Below are 20,424 nucleotides of genomic sequence, written 5' to 3'. Positions count from 1 at the left end.
TGGGATTGTCTGGGACAAAATCACTGCTTCCCATCTAGAAAGGGTTTTTCACACAAACCCCATAAAAGCAGCATTTCATGATCGTGGTTATCTATTCATGTATTGTGCAGTTTTGTCTGGTGTTTGTGGATGCAGCAACCGTCATTTCTATAGTGGACATTTGGCACTGTGTAGCAGCTTTTGCTCCGACCAGCAAATGGATGTTGTAGTATGACACCCTTGGCTCGTTTTCCATCTTTGGTGCAGAAAAGGAGGCCAGTAATCCTTAGCTTCCTTTCATCCCCCTAATCCCTCCCTTAAAAAAAAAATCTATTCTCCGAGCATCCACCTGCTAGCGAGGCCTGAGCCCCCAGCAAGCCGAACCAGTGTCCACCTGCCCCCTGCAACCCTCCCCTTCCCTGTCCTCTCTCTCTCTCACACACATACACACACAGAGAAACGTGCACATCTCCTCCACCTGATGCACAGCAGCACCTTCTGCTCTGAATGCCTGCTGTCGGGCCTGCTGGCTCTTTGCTCTGCTTCACTTCTTCCTGCCTCTGGTTTAAAAGCTGGACATTTGCCAAGCCAAATAAACCGACGGCATCCCCGTGGTTATAAAAAAAACCTCGTGGTACAGCTACAGCGCTTGTTTTATTGCTGCTGCTGTTTTTGTTATCAGATTTTGAACTGTGTGTCGTCCACGCAGCCTGTGAGTATTTTTTTTCTTTATTTGAAATACTCTTGCAGTTACATGTCAGAACCATTATGGAGAAATCCAATTAAAATAGTTTCTCTGATTAAAAGCCTGTTTAGTTTGGGTAAATAAGGATGTTTACATATCGAGTCCAGCTTGAATTACATTTTTTCCAACTAATCAAGGCCTCTTGATGTATAAGTATTTAAAAGTCATGGAAAAGTCAGGTGTGTTTAAGGCAAATGAATGAAACCAACAAACCTGGACATTATCAAACGATGGCTTGAGTTAGTTGCTCACTCTTCTCTCGTCCCTGTGCTCGTGCCTTTTACTGTATATAATAAAAAATTTGAATGTGGATTGTGGTGTTAAGCAGCAGTCAGCCTGTGCACCATCCGAGCAGGCTGCATTTATGAGTTCCTGTTTTTCGGGTGATGACTGAAGCGCTGTGCTCAGATAGCCGGCCAGTGTCCAGGACCACTTTTTTTTATTTTTGTCTGTGTGAAACTAGCAAAAGCTTCCTGCTGTGGCTGGCTGGTTGCCAGGTCCCCAGACCCCAATGCAACCATTTCACCCCCCCACCCAAAGTCCAATTCCAAACCCCTCCCATCCTGAAAAGAAGTGAAACATACAACGGAAATTTCCAGGGCCTGTACGCCCAAGAGCGTGCCCCCACCCGTCCAACTAACCCCCACCAACATCCCCACCCAGCCCAAAACCCCTCCTCTTTCCTCCCGCCCTCCCCCTTTTCCCCTGCTTTCTCCCTTGAATCCAAAGGCTCGGAGAGCAGCTGGAAGGTGAAGTACAGCTTGTGAGCGCTGAGCTCAAAGTTAAGCCAGACACCCACCCCCCAACTCCCCTAACTCCAACTCTTGCTGTCTGAAATCTCCCACAAACCCCATCTCCTTCACTCAAACTCAGAAGTGCCCGAGAGTGCCGAAAAGTACACTTGTATGTCAGACATAAGCAGCAGAGAGACAGGGAGGAAAATGTAGAGGACCACGCTGTTTGACAAATCAATTGTTCTGCTGTGGTTAACTGTCGTTTTAAGTGCATGTAGATGTGAGGAACGGGCTTCTGACAAGGCCATTAACATGCACAAATAGCTCTCACTTTACCACTGTTAAATAGAGCAGAGGAGGATCCAGTCACGGTAGCAGTTTCTTACTTTTAGAGGCAGGAGTCAAAAGCCAAAGTCAAAACTTTTCTTGAAGCTGTTTTTCAGACAGGGGAGACAGTGCTGACTTCATCAAGGTGTGTCATAAAGAATCTCAAGCGAGACAACTGACAAGCAAGTGACAAAATGTGATTATTAAAACCAGCACAGTCTCAAAAACAGAGTCAAACTTTCAAATATCTCACACTCAGTGGAATAAAAATGTAATCTGGGTTAGTTTGTGGTTCATCAGAAGACAAGATAAACTTTTTTTATGTGCTAAAAATTGCTTTGCAGGATATTCCAAATGCAAAAAGGAAGTCTATTTAAATATTGTAGATAAATCTCGAGAGGCTGTTACGTGAAATTCCTTTTTCTGTCATCTAGCAAATATATCAGATAAAGTTATAACGGCAGGATTGTTTGTGTTTGGTCTTGTATGTTGGAAAGCATCTTATGCAGGCTAAAAATGTGCGTGGGTTGAAGTAGAACCAGGGTCAACAACAGAAGCATAGACTGTATATAAAAGATGAATGTCTGGTTTGCTGTGACAGACCACCAACACATCTCACGCAGGAGCAACTTTTCAATCAACAAGGAGCCCGGCCACAAGAATGGCAAACCTTTAGTGTTCGTTTTATTCCAAGTTGGGATTGCAGATACCAAAATAACCACAGCTTAATAGTAAGACCTGAACCAAGCAACTGAGACCAACAGTTCAACTCAAGTGTTTATTGCATGTACAGTACATTCTGACTGCTTTTGCAACAAGAGGAGTCACCCTCCCTGCTGGCCATTAGTAAGACTGCAGTTTAAAACACTTAGACCCCAAAGCCCTGTCCATCTTTTACATACAGCTTTTGAAAAATAAAAATAAATGGACTAAGAGCAGACTTACTTATTATCGGAGATCATCTAGGCCTAAAGACTCTGGTTTGTTAATGGGCCATTTCAACATTTCGGGAAACACACTGTTCACTTGGGAACACTGATGTGTGTGTTGTTTATATGATGCTGACTGAAAACAGAGGCAAACAGCTACCAGTGCCTTAACCAATCAAAAAACAGCTCACTATTTAAAAGACTATGTGTTGCTTTTGCAAAAACAAAACAGAATCTAAAAGTAAAAGAAAGCCTCTGAGAATCCTGGAAATATTCAAGCATGTAACCATCTACGACATGCTGCGGCTTCATCCTGAACACATGAGATAAATGTAATGTTTTGGAAACATAACAATATTTCTGCAAGTGTCAAAACTTCTCTTCTAAATGGCTTTGCTCATTTTCCATTTCAGGGTTTTCAAGCTTATTCCATTTTGTATTTTTTGACTTCTATTCAACCCCAGTGTTATTGTTTTTTTTTTAAAAAAAGTTTTTATTTTCCATCCTGATTACATCTCTGGTAACATGAGCCATTGTGTTGCTTTATTATACCCTAATGCTCTGGATGGCAGTACGGCAGCCTAATTCTCAGACTTTGGCAAACAGAAAAACCCCAACACGGCACACAGGTCTCGACAGCAAAGCAAATAGAAATCTGTGTAAATGCAATCAAAAGGCAATAAAAGTGGAAACGGTGAAGATCGGAACAAAGACAATTAAAAGACGGGTGATAGCGCCGGTCCAGCCTTAGTGTCTGTTTGTTCGAGAGGTTTTTATGACAGCATCAAAGCCATTTCTTCCTAGGAGAGAAGTTCATTTGTAACTAAATAACTGCACCACAGAGGGTTTCTCCGCTTGCACACAACAAAAAGAAATGATATCACATGATGCCATGTTTGGCCGTTTGGTATCCAGACCTCCCACATTATAGGCTCCTTCCCAAGTCGGAGCCACAGTGTTTGCAGAGCAAGATGCACCACAGACAACAATACAGCCTCCAGGACTCTCACACGCACATGCATTCCTGTGGGCCTGGTGGGTGGGGGGTGTCCTAACCTCAGGAGCTCAGCAGGCTTTGTCTACTTCCCCCCCACCTCCACGCCGCCCCCACTTTTTCCTTCTTTTTTGATCGTTTACTTGCACAACAAGCTTTTTCTCACACCGGAACATGAAGAGCCTTTTCAATCAATTTCATTAAGAGCCAGGGCTGAGATTTATGTCAAAAGGCATACGTTGGTTAATGGGCGAGTGAACGCTAACGATGTGTGATTTCTTGATTTAATCAATGCAGTATATATTGCCACTCTCAGATTACTGCACGGTAATGGAAGCTAGGAAAAAGAAGAAGAAGAAGAAGAAGAAGACTACATTCCCATGAATGATGAGCCCTCCACAGTAGTACTAAATTGCATTACAGAGGCAGTAGTGATCTGTGTTGTCATTATGTAAACTGCAGTGAATCAGTTAGTCATTCAATACAGTCCCTAATTGAATAATTAGATTCCTCTCTGTGTAAAGCTATGCATGTTTGTCTCCCCCCTGTGCTAGCAACAAGCAACAGATGGAGCGTGTTATGTAATCATATCGATGTAAATGAAAGTCACAGATTATCCTGAGAGACGTATAATAACGTGGCGTGCTTATACTCATCGTGCCGGAGCTGATAAATACTCTGAGTCCTTCTGGATGGCGGTATCTCACGCAGGTGACAGTGACAGAGGGCTTGCTGTGTTTTTCATATGGAGAGAGACAGCAGTGGAGAGTGATGATAATATCGTGTCTCATCCATCCAGGTTTTCCACATACACGTTTCCTGCCCGCAGTATCGGCAGCGACAGAGCAGCGTGCAAACTCGTGTTGAACAGGTTTTCGGGATACTTAATGTGGGATGCGTTTCAAGTGGCTTTTCGGAGTTCGAAGGTTCTTGGCTTCGTTATAGATTGTTGCACGCAGACTGCAAAACTGGACTCTTCCAGTGTATATTCTTATTGATGGCCAGCAGGGGGCGACTCGTCTGATTTAAAAAAAAAAAAAAAGAAGAAGTCAGATTGCATAGAAGCATATTGGTGTGAATGGTAAGTAGCTAGACCCAACATTTAGTCCATGATTGCATCGGCAGATACTGAAACATCACAATGGGACTTTTCATAGCAGTGGCTTATGTCATGATGGCTACATGGAGTCTATGATACTGTTATGCTAGCATCAAGGCCCTGTCGATGACAACGATTAAATTTTATTAGTCTGGACCAGTCAATCCACTGTCACATTTCTTTTAATTTAGTCTTATTACAATTTATTGCAAATTAGACTGCCTTCGATCCTCTCATGTTTCAACTTGTGCTGACAGTGGAATATTTCAATAACTTGAGGATAGATGGCCATGAAATTTGGGTTGGACAGCTTAGAATTAATCAAACATTTTTTTAATGTCACTACTTTTTCATCATGTGGCATCACTAAATGAAGGTGTCCGTGCTAATTAGTGGATATGGAACTTCTGAAGTTCTTGTAACTTTTGATGGAAAACATTGTATTTCTGTGCGTCTTCACTGCAGGAACTAGGGACCAAACCTCCTACAACGTCATTTTGTGCATCTTTTTTTAAGCTTCTACTTCAGTGTAGATATGTGCAGTTATTGGTCAAGATGGAAGTGAATGTGGATTGCTGCAGCACCAGCAACCCACTAAAAATAATCCATGAAAACATGAAAAAGCCTTTATCACGACTCAAAAAAGGACGGTTATGGTTGTTGCTATTTGGCAGCATAGAAGGTGCTGATATACAGTTGTGGTCAAAATTGTCCATCCACTCATCATGGGCTTAAGTTTCATGGTCATTTTTTAAAATGATTTCTCTGAACTTGTCTTTTTCCAGGGTGGAATGATTGTACATTATACATATTTACTGACTTAAAAAAGGTTGGTTTCCTGCACAGACCTGGATTTTAACCATAGTTAATAGATTTTTAATGGGTTTGAAGTTGAGTAAGGTGATGAAAATTGGGTTTTATTGACATACAGTCATCTCCAGATTGTCTCTTTGAGGGCAGCTGCCTGCTGATAATACCATGTATGTGTTTCATGCACTTCATGTAACACTATGACAGATCAGTGACTTGTGGCACTGGAGCTCCACTGAGTGGTGACACAAACCCGGTTGCCTGCTCCCACGGGACAACAGAAGAAGAAAGTAAGTTTTGAGACAACCATCGCAGGTTCAAGTCACAAACAGTCTGCACAGAGGCCGCCCGAGTGCTCCAGTTCTGGTGAGCTTCCTTCTTTGAGGTCATCGGTCCAGGCTACTGTGGTAGACAGTGCAGTGTGTTCCCCGAGGCAGCGAATCCTCACCTGACCCCCAGAATCACAACAGTGTCCCCTTGTACTGCAGCGTGGCGCCTGGAAGTCATCACTGATACTGGCAACACACAGGGGGGCTCTGAGGTCATCAATAATGACTCCATTTACTTAACACTGACCTAAACACCTGCTCATTTATCACGGCTGACATGTGTCAGCCATGCCCATTTCTCACAGAGGAGCCAGCCACAGCAGATCTTGATCTGGGTCGCCTCCTGCACTGAGAAGGGCTTTAGTGAGTAGATTAGTACACAGAGGGGGCTAAGTGCAAATAGCTATACACACCTATCCTTGTACTATGACTTACATTTTGTTGTAAAATGCTGGACACTGCCAAAGTGTGAGTGTGGATGTTAGCAAGCCAAAAAAACAAACAAAAAAAGAAATGGTCTTGAAAGTGCTCTGTTAAGGAGTAACACACCTGAGCAGGCAATTTGTACACTAGTTATTTTAAGGTTTCCAAGCGTCTGCCACTGTGTGTTACAGCATGTGTGAAATTCTCCCTGGAAAACTGTTTTCCTGTTTTTTAAATGATTATATTTCAAAACACCTGTTGAAAAACACAGTCTGCTAAACACATGTCTTTGGATAGTGCTTTATAACATTTTATAATTTAAGGTATAATTTAATTTATTAGGTATAATTTTCCTTACCTAAAAACACTTCAAACATAACTACAGTATAAAAAAAAAGAAGAAAGAACTAATGATGTAAGTGTTGTCGTGAGTTGTGGAACCCATGGAACTTTCCAGAGATGTTCAGGTTCCTGTTCAAGTAAGGGGTCCATAGTGCTCTAGGGCAGGTTATCATTAAGGATGTCTCTGCTGCATTCATCTTTCCCTTGACCCTGACTAGTCTCTCAGTCCCTGCATCCCACCATGCTTCATTGTAGCAGGCCAGGAGATGAGCGATGCCTCGTTTCCCGCAGATCCGACGCTTGGCATTCAGGCCAAGCATCTCGATTAAGCCCACTCTACCCCGTTAGCTCAGAAGAGTCTAGAGACTTTAAGAAGAGTCCTGGTGGCTTCAAACCTCTTCTATTTGCAGATGATGGAGACCACTGTGCTCACTGGGACCCTCAATTATGCAGAAACTTTTCCTGTACCCTTCCTCAAATCCGTGCCTTGATACAATCCTGTCTCATAGGTCTACAGACAGTTCCTTGGACTTCACAGCTTGGTTTGTGCTCTGACATGCACCGTTAACGATGGGCCCTTATGTAGACAGTTGTGTGCTTATTGGGCTCACATCCAGTCAACTGAATTTACCACAGGTGGACTTCATTTAAATAGCAGAAGCATCTGATAGATGATCAATGGAAATATTGTAGTTTTGTTTAATAAACTTACAAGAACTTTTCACCTTGTCATCATGAGGTATTGTGTGTAGAATTTTGAGGTGAAAAATGAACTTAATCATCTTCCCTACAAGATGATGAAATCTTTCTGATTACAACACAAAGATCATCAAACATCAATCAAATGGAGCCTGTTAGATTTTTTTTAAAGCGCGTTTGAAGAATTAACATTCGAGTGAGCGCCTCTGTTCTTCATCTGAACACCCGGGGTTTTTCTCGTTTGTAGCACTCGAGAATAAATCGAGTTCAGACACAGTCAGGATTTGCGCAGGTATGCGACGGCAGAGCTCTGTTTCGTCAACACACATAATGCTGGACGCATCGTTTACTTCCTCTCCTTTAATTTCTCCTGGCACAACGGCAACCTCTCTAATGCTGCTTTGGTACTCTTCCCTTGCTCGCCGTTTCATTGCGTGTAGTTTTGAATCTTTAACTAGTTACACAGCTTTGCTTACACGTGCATTACCACTCACATCTGTTCCAATAGAGCTTTCTCATGGTCCGAGTTGTTCAGGTGCCTTTAGACAAACTTAGTGGGCTGTCATGCATGTGAGTGACCTGACTGCTGGGGTGCTCTCCCCGTCTCTCATCTATGTGAAAGACCTCCACAGGGCCGTGCATATTTCTTTTAGAACTCAGATCTTTCCTACATTCATGCCTAACATCCAGACAACTCCAGTGTGTGAGAAGCACTACAGGAGAATTTACTGCATTTTAGTGTGAATGAATAGAAACACATGTTTGGAAACAATGACACGGGCACCCACGTTTGCTGTCTAATTGGGTATTCCCCATCACACCCCTAACACACAGCAGGCTTCTGGAAGAAAATAAAGACATCAGACTCGACTACAAACAGTTAGAACGACACAGATAACATTGCTGATGTTGTTTGTAGATTTGAGCGTTTTTTTCCCCCAAGCATTCACATGTGCAAAGATTCTTTTTAATTAACTTAACCGGTACTAAAATGCACACCTGCACCCCATTTATATTGGCTATTACGCATTGGTTACTACCTCTCTGCCCGAGGCTGTGGCCAGCTTGGCTGGGCAGCCAGAGTAGACTGCAGGAAGTTGCGAGCTTCTCCAATTTGAGAAAGATTAAGGATTAGCAACTCTTGCAGCTTAGCTGTGTTTCTAACCAGATTAGAGTAGAAAAGCACTATATGCATGTGTATATATGTGCCTAACTGATTTATTAGACCACTTGTCATAAAAACAAGAAAACAAAACTATTTGAGAAATCTGTCAAAAACATTAAAACTAAAAATGACTTAAATCACATTTTTTATACCAGAAAAAAAACACTATGGACTTCTCTTAGAAGTCAGAAATGAATCAAGCATAACATTCAACAACTAATGTTTCTGTTCAGGAATGAAAATAAAGAAATGCATTTGGCATCTTAATGGAAAAATAGTTTTAATGTTTCTTTCCCTGCTTTCTGTAAATATGAACACTACAAATGTATATTTGCATTAAAAATAGCTGTCCATAACGTTGGATCAACCATTATGGAAACAGGAATTATGAAAAAAGTAAACGCTCTCTTTATGATTATGGACACTTTTGGGGGGGATGAGACAGATTACCCAATTGTTAGTCACAGCTGTAATTGTGCAGACACGTTCCCACACATGGATTAACCCTAGTCTTAAGACTAAAAGGGAAATTAAATTGAAAGCTCCACTGTTAAAATTTCTGAGCCCAACTTTAATCCAAGGCTGCTTTAAAGTAGCCGCACTAAATGACCGATTACGATGTCCTAGTATGTTCCCAGTATTGGATTCCTAGATTAGGCATGAAGAATCTATACTACGCCCTCTCGTCTGTGTGTAGAGGCAGCTTTCTTAAACAGGTTTGAGCCAGTCGCAGCATGCAGACACACTGGGACAGCAAACCAAACAGAGTAGCTCGAGGGTCTCTTGCTGTTGTCCTGCCTTTTGTTTTGTCGCCCTCCTCCTGCTGTCTTCAGCTCCATAGGAGAGCTGTGTATGGCTTACAGATCGTGCCTCTGAACATCAATAATAGAAGGCTCGCAGTACAGAGCGCAGAAAGGCCACAGGCAGCGGGACAACTTAATACCATTCAGTTACTAATTAACTAATTGAAAGACCAAGGTCTCTAAATCTGGAAGTACAAATAACTGATTATGTCTCTTTGTGCTCGTACAGAAAGTGATCATCCGTTTTAAAATGAGGCGTAAAATCAAGAGCAGAGCGAGTGTGAAATCTTGTGGCTCAGCCGCGTATTTGTCTGCGACGCTCAATGCGCTCTTATTACGGACAGTAATGAGAGCCAATAAAGAGCTGATTTATTGTTGGCGCTGATTCTTAATTTATTTATTTTTCCCTCTGGAGGATTTGTAGGTGGCAAGTGAAGCCTGTAAGGTCAATCACACGGAGCTGTAAAATGAGATGTATCCTGCATTGACCAGGGCCAAAGTGTAGAGGAGGCCCGGGGGAAGAGGGGAAAAGATATAGAGCTGGGAGAGCTTCAGTGGAAAGAAATGGACTCCATTTTTGTAAGTCCTCCTCTCCAGCTGTCATCCTGCTCTGTCCCATGGGGGGTTGCCACGGTGACAGGAGGCCACATGTCTTGGGGGTGTCGTTTTGGTCAAAGGACCCCATTGTTCTTGTGTTAAGCCGCCTTCAGTATGCCCGTCTGCCAGGGACAGGGGCTTCACACCCTTCACGTACACACACACTCCCGGGCTCTCTCTCACAGACAACACACCCAACACCCACTCATATTATAGAGGTGCAGCAGTTTGGCTTCAACTCTATAAACTGCACATTTACAAAGATGATACAAGTTTTAAAAGAGACAAGAGCAGACAAACACACAGTGTCACAGTCGAGCAGAAAAACGCACACACACACACACGAGCCTAGTCTGTGTGTTTGTTCTCTCTCCAAGCAGTAGCAGCCATCCATAAAGTTGAACTTCCACACATTTATATTATTCCCACTCTTGACAGTAGCATCATTTCCTGACGCACCCTCCCAGGAGCGGCACATCAATAAGCAGCAATTCTGCAAGAGTGCCACCAGATGGCAGTGTGGCCCCACTGCAGCCACACAACATCACATTAGTGGGTTTATGATTTTGTCCATCTGTCTTCCGGTGGGAATAGAGAGCAGAAAAAGGCCTTGGCAGATCACTAGTGGGGCCAAAAACCTCTGTCGTCCTTCAGCCAAGTGACTGACTCGATGTAAAAGGAGGCAGTCAATTACTCAGTGATGGATAGATTACAGTCATGCATCATTCTGCGAGCCAATTTTCCTATGTGAACTGAATCTGAAACTCAATTTGTTACTGCCCTCTGTGACAGATGGATGGAGCCGGTACTGAGCAACAGATTTTAAAAATCAATAACCGCTGGAACTTGGGTGGAGGTTAGAGGTCAATTTACTTTCAGGCATTTGGTCATGTTTAAAATACAGAACAGGACGGTTTATGCTAAAGGGAAAGCTGCTGCACTTGAACTCGAGTGACCACACACAGCTGGAACGTCACGTTTGTGGAGACAAGCGGCTGCTTTATTATCTGGATTAATTTGCTCTAAATGAATCTAAAGCATCCTTTTAAATGAACACAGTTTGTTCTAATGTGCCATCTTTACATGGAGGCAATATATTTAGTTAGAAGCAGATGCTTGTAAGGTTCAAACTGTACCTTACAAGCATCTGCTTTTCAATAACCACAACTGTTTAGATTATTAAAAAACAAACAACAACAACAACCACCACCAATCACAATTAAGCAGAATTACTTGAGCACATTCATTTAAGTTCTCTGTGTAAAGCCCGCCTGCCTTTGGCTGACACATTTGGTGAATGCGACACAGCAATCTTCATCCAGCCTCAGGAGCAGATATTGACTTCATTTCCTGATCCAGTGACTTTGTAGAGGCAGACTGAAGATGCACTGTGATTACCAGCCGAGTGCCACGATATTGATTAGGTGGTCAGCAGAGATGATTGAGCTCTCAGCATATTGACTAGCTTAGTTACTGGAGGGAAACCACTCACAAATTGCTGGTCATCTCTAATAATTCACAGAGAAAGAAACAAAAGAAAGAAAAAAAAAAAATCAATGTTTTAGTTGTCTCAGTTCATTAAGTTAGGTAAATGATCTCAGGAGGCATCTCCTGCCTCCTCAGGGAGTGACGGTTGGCTGGGCAGAGCAGCACTGAGCCGACGGCCCCGGGTCCTCCTGCGGGTCTCTTTGCTGGACTCGGGAGAGGTACGAGGCAGCCAGGTGAGCCCTGCACTGCTGCTGTTCTCAGCGTTGCTCTGGTTTCTCAGGCTGCGCCGCACTGAGCGCTGCCCTCTAGTGCAAACTGGTTTAAACACATCCTCAAAATTAAAGTCAGCTTGCCAGGGAGCAAGGTCCACATGAGCCGTTTCCCCCTCTTCCTGGCTATCAGAGCTTGACTGGATGTTTTCCTGTGAGCTTGCTGCTCGGTCTCCCTGTCTTTCCTCCTCCTCTTCACAGCTGGTTTGGTGCTTCTTTACATAGTTCTCCTGCTCCGCTGTCACTGAGCTGCTTACAGAGCTCCTCCTGCCATGCTTGGCTTTCCCGTGTGCTGGCTCTGTGCTGTTCAGGCAGTCTGAAGTAGGTACATGTGCACTCACGTGATATTCTGACTCTGTGCAGGGTGTATCTGCAGAGGTCTGGGCACAAAGTTCCACAGTGTCTTCTTGTCTCTCTTCATGTACAGAAGGGGTTCTCGTTGATAGCTCAAGGCTTGTAGTGGTTTGCTCTTCATAGAGCTGCTGCTCTGTCTCTCCTCTGGTCAGGTCACTGTCAGCGACACTGACCTTCCTTTTCTTCAGTCGTCTTCCTCTGGCCCTCACCCCCAACAGCCTGCTGTCCTGCCCGGCGGCACTTTTTTCACTCAAGCATGTGACAGAATCTTCTACAGTGGTTTCTGAGGCATTTGTCACAGCGAGGTCGTGTATCACTTGAGTTTCATTAGTTACCTCAGGATTCAGCTGGGTTTCCTGATCTGGAGCTGTGAAGAAAAATGAGGACAAAAGAAAAATCTCAGGAAAAAAATGTTTCTGCTGGTTTCCCCTGAATCCAAAGGTTCTCATTTTTTAGGGACTAAAATAAAGTTTGACATCCAGACATTGATACCGTCTCCAACCACAGGCTAAATCACACACTGGCAACTTTTTTTTCTTTTTACCCATACAGCTGATTGAAGGAGTCTCCTGTGCTGTTGGAGACTGACTGATGAAGGACAGCCTCTCGGTGATGGGACTCAGGGCGGGGTTCTTTGAGGCATATTCACGCGAGCCGTACAGCGAGCGGTCTACGTCCTTGTTCCATCGACGCGTTGTGCTGGAGGTCATCTGGGGACCAACAAACTGCAGTGTTAGAAAATTCTGCATTGACAAGCCTGCAGAAGCGTTAAAGCTGGCAAGTATCCACCTCTGATATGGTATGCAGAGTGTTTCGATCTTGCACATTTCATTAATAATACAATGATTATCTAATGCACAAACATATTTTATAAACACAAACATAAAATTGAAAAAAGCTGAAAATATTTTATCAATTAGCTCAAAGTTAAAGAAAAAACTGCTGGAGAATGTTCACTCGTGCTCTTGGGCGAATGTGTGTTATGGATATAAAACCTATAAGATGGAAAACTGAATCCCTGCAGGAGTAATAATCTGCTTCATCCTCCGATTCTTAGGATTCTGCTTCGGTGACACTTTGTGCTCATCAGTGTGTCTTGTAGTCAGACAGCACTTTCATTTTCATCAGCTGTCTGCATTTCATGGAGTGTAATAGGGCTGCGCGATATGACCAAAATCTCACATCCCGATAACAATATATATCACAAAAAAGTGCAATGTGTGTAAATTCTGTGAATCTCAGGCAACTAAACTTGTGTGAAGTGTTTTCAGCTGGGCGTCGTGTACCTGGAGTCGAGTGTTTTGACCAATGCATGAAGCTATATATTTTTAGATACAAGTTATAACAGCTGCCCTTTTCTTTGTATTCATTACACGGCGTGCTGCGGAGAAAAGCCTGTTCTAACAGTTGAGTCTAAGGTTTATTTTGAGCACCTGACGGCTCTTTTTTGCTTCTCATCCGTAAACTCTCTCCATACTCTTTCACGTGATTCTTGCGTAGGTGGTAGACGAGGTTTGTGTGTGTTTGAGTCTGTGGTGGGGACCGGTTTGAGCATAATTTGCATGATACATTTTTCTGGTCCTTGTCAGACCTTTCATAACCAACCAGGTCCCTCTGTTTGGTGCTAACTGGTTCTGTATCATCTTCACTGGCCATGCTGGTATTCTTTGTGGCTGCATCCACATGGTGACCATCCAAACAATGAAAACAATAAACTGTATTTTGCGACACCACGAGACAAATTATAGCGTATAATATGAAACGATAGATGTTCTAATTCTGTCATCCGATATATTTCATCATATCGCACAGCCTGAGAGTGTAACTGAAGAAGTTGTTTGACAGATCTGAACACAGAGCTTTAAATACAGTCCTGACTGGGAGCATTAATCTATGAAGAAAAAAAACAAAAACAAACCTAAAGTACGGATACAGTTTGTGTCTAAGGGGGAAATTTTTTATTTTGCCTGTGAGGGTTTTCCCTGCTTCCCAGGACTGGACACTTTGCAGCCATTCAGTGTTCGACAGCAGCTCTCTCTCTCTCTCTCATAACCGTGTAAACACTGGGCTGCATCTGACTGGGCGAACGCCTCACGTGGGCTTTCAAACTGAAAACAACATGACGGCTTGTTTGCCAACTTTCTTTGGGATATGTTTGTGAAAACAAGCGAGGTGAGAAAGAAGACATTGAGTTGCTTAATCTGTCCTCATTTTAGTTCCACCGGCTGGTTTAAACCAAACAGATATTTTACTTCAAGCATCCGATCTGACACGATGCTGCCAGAATACTAGACCCGTTACACAGACGATGAACAGGAAGTGTGGAAATGATGGATCCCGTGGACATGAGCTGGGCACTGCACACTCAGTAAGTGGACTGCAGTAATGTGAGCTTCAGTCTAGACAGCTATCAGGACCCTGTGTGCTTGACCTGCCCTGGGCTAAACCCATTTCACTTATCCTACCTTTTTTATGCTTTGCACTAGTCAAGTGTTGACACATGAAAATGTAATGCACATTCAACTAAAGTACTGAAAATGGGAAGAATAGGGAAAAGAAAATAGAAAAGTGACATGTGGATGTTAGGTGATCATGTGGATGTTAAGTGATCATAGTGTGTTGGGGGAAAAAGTCTAGTAAGAGCATGTTTAAAAATAAATCACTGTCACACAAATGCTTCCACATAGTCAACTGCAGTACGTGCCCAGTCGGCAAACACATGATTACAGTGGTTTTGTCAATGTTTTATCTTATTCTGTGCTTCGTTTCCTTTTCCTTCTGCCCTATTGTGACTTCCTACCCTACTCACTGTGAATACATGGATGTTGTAAATACCATCACATTTCCTTGAATTAAAAAAAAGAAAAGAAAAAGGTAGTGATGTATATATTTGTGAGCTGTTTAATGAGGTAGGTATTTAATAATCGTGGAAATTAGTTTGGGTCTGCTGTGTACAGACATGCCAGAAATTACTGGTGGCTGGCAGTGTTACCCCTCAGCCTCCTAGTAGATGAGCTAAGTGTGAAACTAGTCAATAGTACCAATTTCAAAATTGTATGTTGCCTCATTTCAGTTATCGCATTCACATGATTTTCAGAAAGCTCTAACCTTGAGGTTACCAGGAATCAAACCTGTCCCAAATGTGAAACTTCTATGTTGCCTCATTCTTAAGTTATCGCATTAACAAATTTGCGTGTCTATGCTGCCCGCCCGCCCGGCAGGGTGACGACAGTACACTCACCATCGTTTTACAGTTGAGTGGATTAAAAACTGGATGGATCAACTATTGTGTTGTTTTTTTGTTTGTTTTAAAACAGGATCTCTTGACAACAAAAACACAGATCATCTCCAAATGTTTCTATGATTGAAAGACTAAAAAGGTTGTGATCTGTCTATTCATCTGGTCTATCCCCAACAGTACACAAAAGTCACGCTTGATACATATCTCAGATTAGGGCTGGGCGATATGACCCAAAATTCATATCTCAATATTTTTTACCTGGACGGCGATATAAGATATATATCTCGATTTTTTTTTTAAAGCCATAAAGTAAGAACAAAAAGAGAGTTCTTAGTCAAAGCTGTGTCCCAGATGTCACACAGGCACTTTTATTAACATAGAGCATAGATGTACATAAGATTTACTCAAAAATAAATTATGAGCATTTATTAAATAATAATGCTCCATAAATAAAAGAAAACAAGGTTGTTTTTGTGCATAACAAAAAGCTCACAATTGTGCAGTCAAAATGTAAACAAAGACGCTGAGCATAATAACAAAGAGACAGATTTCACAGCTGCTCTGTTCCCAACTTCTACTGTGTGACTGACAGCCTGGAGTTTAAAATCCTCTTCGTAACCACGTCTCTTAACAGGTGCCATTTATAGTCCTTATACACACAATACTGCAATATTATGTTGAAGCAAAGTACATATCACTCCGCGAGGCTCCTCGGTAGCCGTAATGCTCCGACAATCCATCAAGCGGTGCAGCTCCGTAGCTTACCAAAGTCGTACTAAAATCGGTTCGCGGTCATCAAGCACAACCAAAATTCATGCATAAGGCGCGCTGTCAACTTTTGAGAAAATGAAAGGATTTTAGGCCGTGCAGCCCAGAGTGGTTAGGTCATTAGCTTGGTTAGCTCGTTAACACCGTCCAACCTCACGCACGGGGCGATGCGCAGTAACTCGTTAACAGAGATTTGCCGTGTCCATATTGTCGCTGCCTGCAGGTGAAGCGATGGGGTAGGAGGAGTTGTGTTCAGTGAAGGAGAGAGGCGAGGCGGAGTAATGTTGCGTAGAGACAAAAGTGGACAAAAGAGAGGCAAACTTGCGGCTCCACAAGTATAATTATAACGTAACATATACTATATCGATATTAAGGATATTGTCACATCTTATCTCGTATAAAAATATATCGATATATCACCCAGCCCTATCTCAGATGCGAGGTCATGGTTCAGTAGGTTCTCAGTACAATAGTGAAATAAGAATATAAACCCAATAACATTAATCTTAATGTAACAGTTAAGGAACCCGGATGCAGAAAAAGTGATAAAAGCTTATCAGTTTACCGATGCTAACAATACAGGATTAGGATGACATCTCACACAAAGGTCCTAGACAGAATTTTCATCTGGAACGCTGCCCCAATTTGAATGTCCTGATCTGGAAGTCGGAACAATCCCAAAAACCCAGAGTTAACGATCCAAAAGGGCGGCAGTATCTTGGATTCATGGATAAGAGTCTATCCATGAATGTCCTCAGCGTTGTTCTTACATTAAGTATTATGCTGTATTGCTTGATATAGATGAATTCCTCTGCTTTGCCAAAGCAAAACAAATCCTTTTTTTCATGCTTTTCCTATTGGTACACACCAACTTGGAATTCTAACATCCCACTCCCGAGGTAACTGGAGGATGGCATAACATAAAAAGTGTTGTTCGTGCAAACCTTTCAACCAATCCAGATTTGACCTATGGAGTGTCATTCCCACCAGTATACACTGTACATGTATGTCCGTGTGGGCTGCATAAGCAAAACCCTTCACTGTGTGTAGCCGAATACTACATAAATGGATCCATATGGTTTCATGGTATTCCACTTCTATTAATCAGCAGAAACATTTCACCCCGTGTAAGTTGCTTTGCAGCCAGCTTTAAAATCCAAACCTAACAATATGCTATAACAGGTCCTTGTAGAACCCATTATTAACTCATTCACTGCCAGCCATTGGCAGTGAATGAGTTAAACCCATTGACTCATTCACTGCAATTGACGGCTATAGACGTCAATGGCAGTGAATGAGTTAAAGTACCTTCACGGTGTGGAAATTTGCATAGTCAGATCAAACGGTAACATAGTCTCCTCTGGTTCTGTGCCACAATATACACCTCACCACTACGATATAAAGCACAAACAATCTCACTTTGTCTCATCAAACTTCTTTGTGTAATTATCTGTGACAGCAGTGTTGACTCTCCACTCATGCACAACTTTATGAATAAGGATCAGCATTACCACTATACATGATATCACAGATGTGCTATTTGCAGCTCTATATGGGCCATATTAATACATACTCACTATGACCTTACGTCATAGTCAGATTGTGTAGCCATCATCTACATGACAGCTTGTAAAAATTCTGCAAAGCCCTCAGTGAAGTGATGGAAGGAGAAATCAAACAAGCACACTCATCCAACTCACCTTCATCTTCCCAGAGGCCAACTTGGCAGCAGACCGTGCCGACCTCTTCACAGGTTCACTCTCTTCTGGCAGCTGGGGGAACAGAAAAGTTTACCCCAGGATATATTATATAGACTCTCACACTCACACACACACATAGTACAAGTCCTTAAATGTGATTAAGCTCACATCCAGCAGAATTAAACAGTAGATTAGATTGGAACATGTTATGACCTCCAAATGATTAAGGAAAAAAAAAAGGCCATCTTTGCTTCTAAATGGACATTTGTACAAGTGAATCATGCAGTTTATGGGAACAGCATACCTTCCTCTTTCGGCTGCTGGAGCAAGCTTGAGGTTCGCTTCCAAGTCCTTGTTTTGGTGCTGACTGCAAGAGAAAATTGCACAGAATAAAATTCTCTAGAGGATGGTAATAAATTATTTTGGCAGAGTATTTTGTTTAACATTCCCATGAGCTCACAGAGATGTATCCTAGAATTTGAAGAAGAAAAAAAAAATCTTAAATGTGGCAGACCTTTCTCCTTCTGTTGCTGGATCGGGCTGCAGTTGGACCTCCAACTCCAGCGTCTGGTTGCTTCTCCTTCTCTGGCAGGGAGTCAGGCTCAGACTGGTCATCCATCTGGGAGGTTGTGCTGGGGTTGGTGTCAGACTCTGGGGGAAAACCTACAGTATTACAGCTGAAAAGACTTCTGTTTGAGATTATAGCAATAACTGATTATAACAACTCAGCTGATTAGCGTGGAAAAATGATTCACACAAATTAATACAGTCCAACTGACAAAAGGAACTGTGCAGCTTTTAAACCAACAGGAGGAGATTTAAGGATGCCTCTCATTCTGACTTCTCTGATTGTTTTAATCTTTCTTTTATAATTAGAGAGGCAGAAGGCGGCTTAATTTCTTAATATGATGTCAAAATAAAAATCCTGACGTGACTCAGCTCCACACAACAAGTCTTTTACGCTGGTGTACTCAGATTTGCTGGAGAAATAGAGGTTACAGAAGTAGATCGATGAGGACAGGAAGCTAAGTGACAATTAAAAGAAAAAAAGCTATGACAGCTGTTTACCTGTCAGAAGCTGAGAGAGAGACTCCTCGTAGAAGGCACTGTTTAAATTCAATGGCTGGGCATCCCACGCCCATTCTGAAAATGAAACAAATGAAAGAAAGCTGTTATCGTATCAGAGCTGAATTGCATTCCACTGGAGACAATAAGCCATCTCTCTCAGGGTCAATAAACTGTAATCAACCTGTATCACTCGCCACAGCAGAGCCAATCTCCTCCACCGAAGGGAAAACAATCTAGGACCAGAAAATAGAAAAGCAGTATTATTTACTGATGACTAATATTTATAATCAAGACCAGATCGTGGGTCATATCCTGAGCCTTGCAGAGAACAGACAACAGCTAACAGCAGCAGGTAGCAGACAATAATTGTTACGCCCCCACATGAAAGCAAGGCGAAGAGGGTGGGGGACAGTAACAGTTGGATCCGGGTTGAAATGAAAAGGACACCAGGCAGAGGTGTTTAACACAAAATAAATCTATTATAATTAATTAACCCAATAATCATATAAGCAGTAACAAAAGAAAGAGACAGCAACACTGCTTTAATGATAAATCAGACAGGCCAACCCTAAGAGATGGTGACCGCTTCAACTAAGAAAACAACTATAAGGCTTCAACAGAAAAAGACAGCAACGCTGCTATTAGCAATAACCAGGCAGGCCAAACCAAGAAATGGAGGCCGCCGTCACTTAAGCAAAACCACTGCCCAGTTGAGTTACTCGCAACAAGCCACGCACGGTGGGTGGGTGGGTCACTCACTCACTCACTCACATTGCTCTCCTCCAGCTTATATCACCTCTGGAGGGTAATTGGTGGTAAACGAGGGCAGATGAGCAGCAGGTGGGGTAGAGAGAGACAAGGGGAGGGACAAGAAAGAAGGAGGAGGAGAGGACAACACCACGCCCACACACTCCAACGTCCTCACAGGATGTAACAATAATAGATAACAGGGCGGTTACAAACAGACGAACAAATTATCTTGTGGAAAGCCTGTTTGTAGCTGATGTCATTGGAAAATGTTAATGTTTTGTAACTAAGATTTTATTACATGTAAAGTGTAATCATCATACTGGCAACACAGTTTAATCTCATCTACCTTTACCTCCTCTTCGTCTCCCTCAGAGTGCATTCTGGACTTGCAAGGCATTGTGAGTGTAGGAGAAGCACCAAACGCAGTCGGGCTGCTGAAGTCGGGCCGACATTTGGGTGTCTTGGATTCACTCTGCGGTGTCTTCAGCACTGAACGAAGCTGTAAGCTCCCACCGGGAGTTTGTGGTCGGGCCGGTGTGCCTCCCTTTTGTAATGGGGTGCTCGGAGGCAGGTTCTTATCGAAAAACTCAGGAGAGAGGGGACCTCCAAAACGCACACGTTTCTTCTTCTTTGTCATCGTTGTGGGTGTCCCGTTGGACTCTTCCTCTCCTGCAAGATAGAAAATCCATACAATGCACAAAAATGTACTTTCTCTTCTCCAGGAGTCATTGTGTAATAAACACCAAGAGAGACTTTGAGATATTATAGATTAGCCTTGTTTTGTCTAAACATCATCTGAAACGTGAATAAA

At 42.7% G+C, this 20,424-nt stretch overlaps 1 protein-coding gene across 2 annotated transcripts in view; it reads right to left on the bottom strand.

Annotated features, from left to right (window-relative positions):
- Positions 1-6,775: 6,775 nt before the first annotated feature.
- The window catches only part of cdca2 (cell division cycle associated 2), a gene marked incomplete in the record, with an annotated part of 40,051 nt that continues 26,402 nt past the window's right edge, over positions 6,776-20,424 (bottom strand). The window contains 8 exon segments of one of the 2 annotated variants that reach the window (XM_014338267.2): positions 6,776-12,453; positions 12,631-12,796; positions 17,796-17,867; positions 18,100-18,162; positions 18,310-18,446; positions 18,864-18,938; positions 19,045-19,096; positions 19,960-20,282. In XM_014338267.2, the coding sequence (XP_014193753.1) occupies positions 11,573-12,453; positions 12,631-12,796; positions 17,796-17,867; positions 18,100-18,162; positions 18,310-18,446; positions 18,864-18,938; positions 19,045-19,096; positions 19,960-20,282 (1,769 nt within the window). 2 annotated transcript variants of the gene reach the window in all.

Source organism: Haplochromis burtoni, unplaced genomic scaffold (genome assembly GCF_018398535.1).
Source record: "Haplochromis burtoni strain Fernald_Lab_line unplaced genomic scaffold, NCSU_Asbu1 Contig_226, whole genome shotgun sequence".
NCBI classification, from domain to species: Eukaryota; Metazoa; Chordata; class Actinopteri; order Cichliformes; family Cichlidae; genus Haplochromis; species Haplochromis burtoni.
The sequence above is the reverse complement of the archived record's forward strand: the minus strand, read 5'-3'. Positions and strand labels throughout refer to the sequence as shown.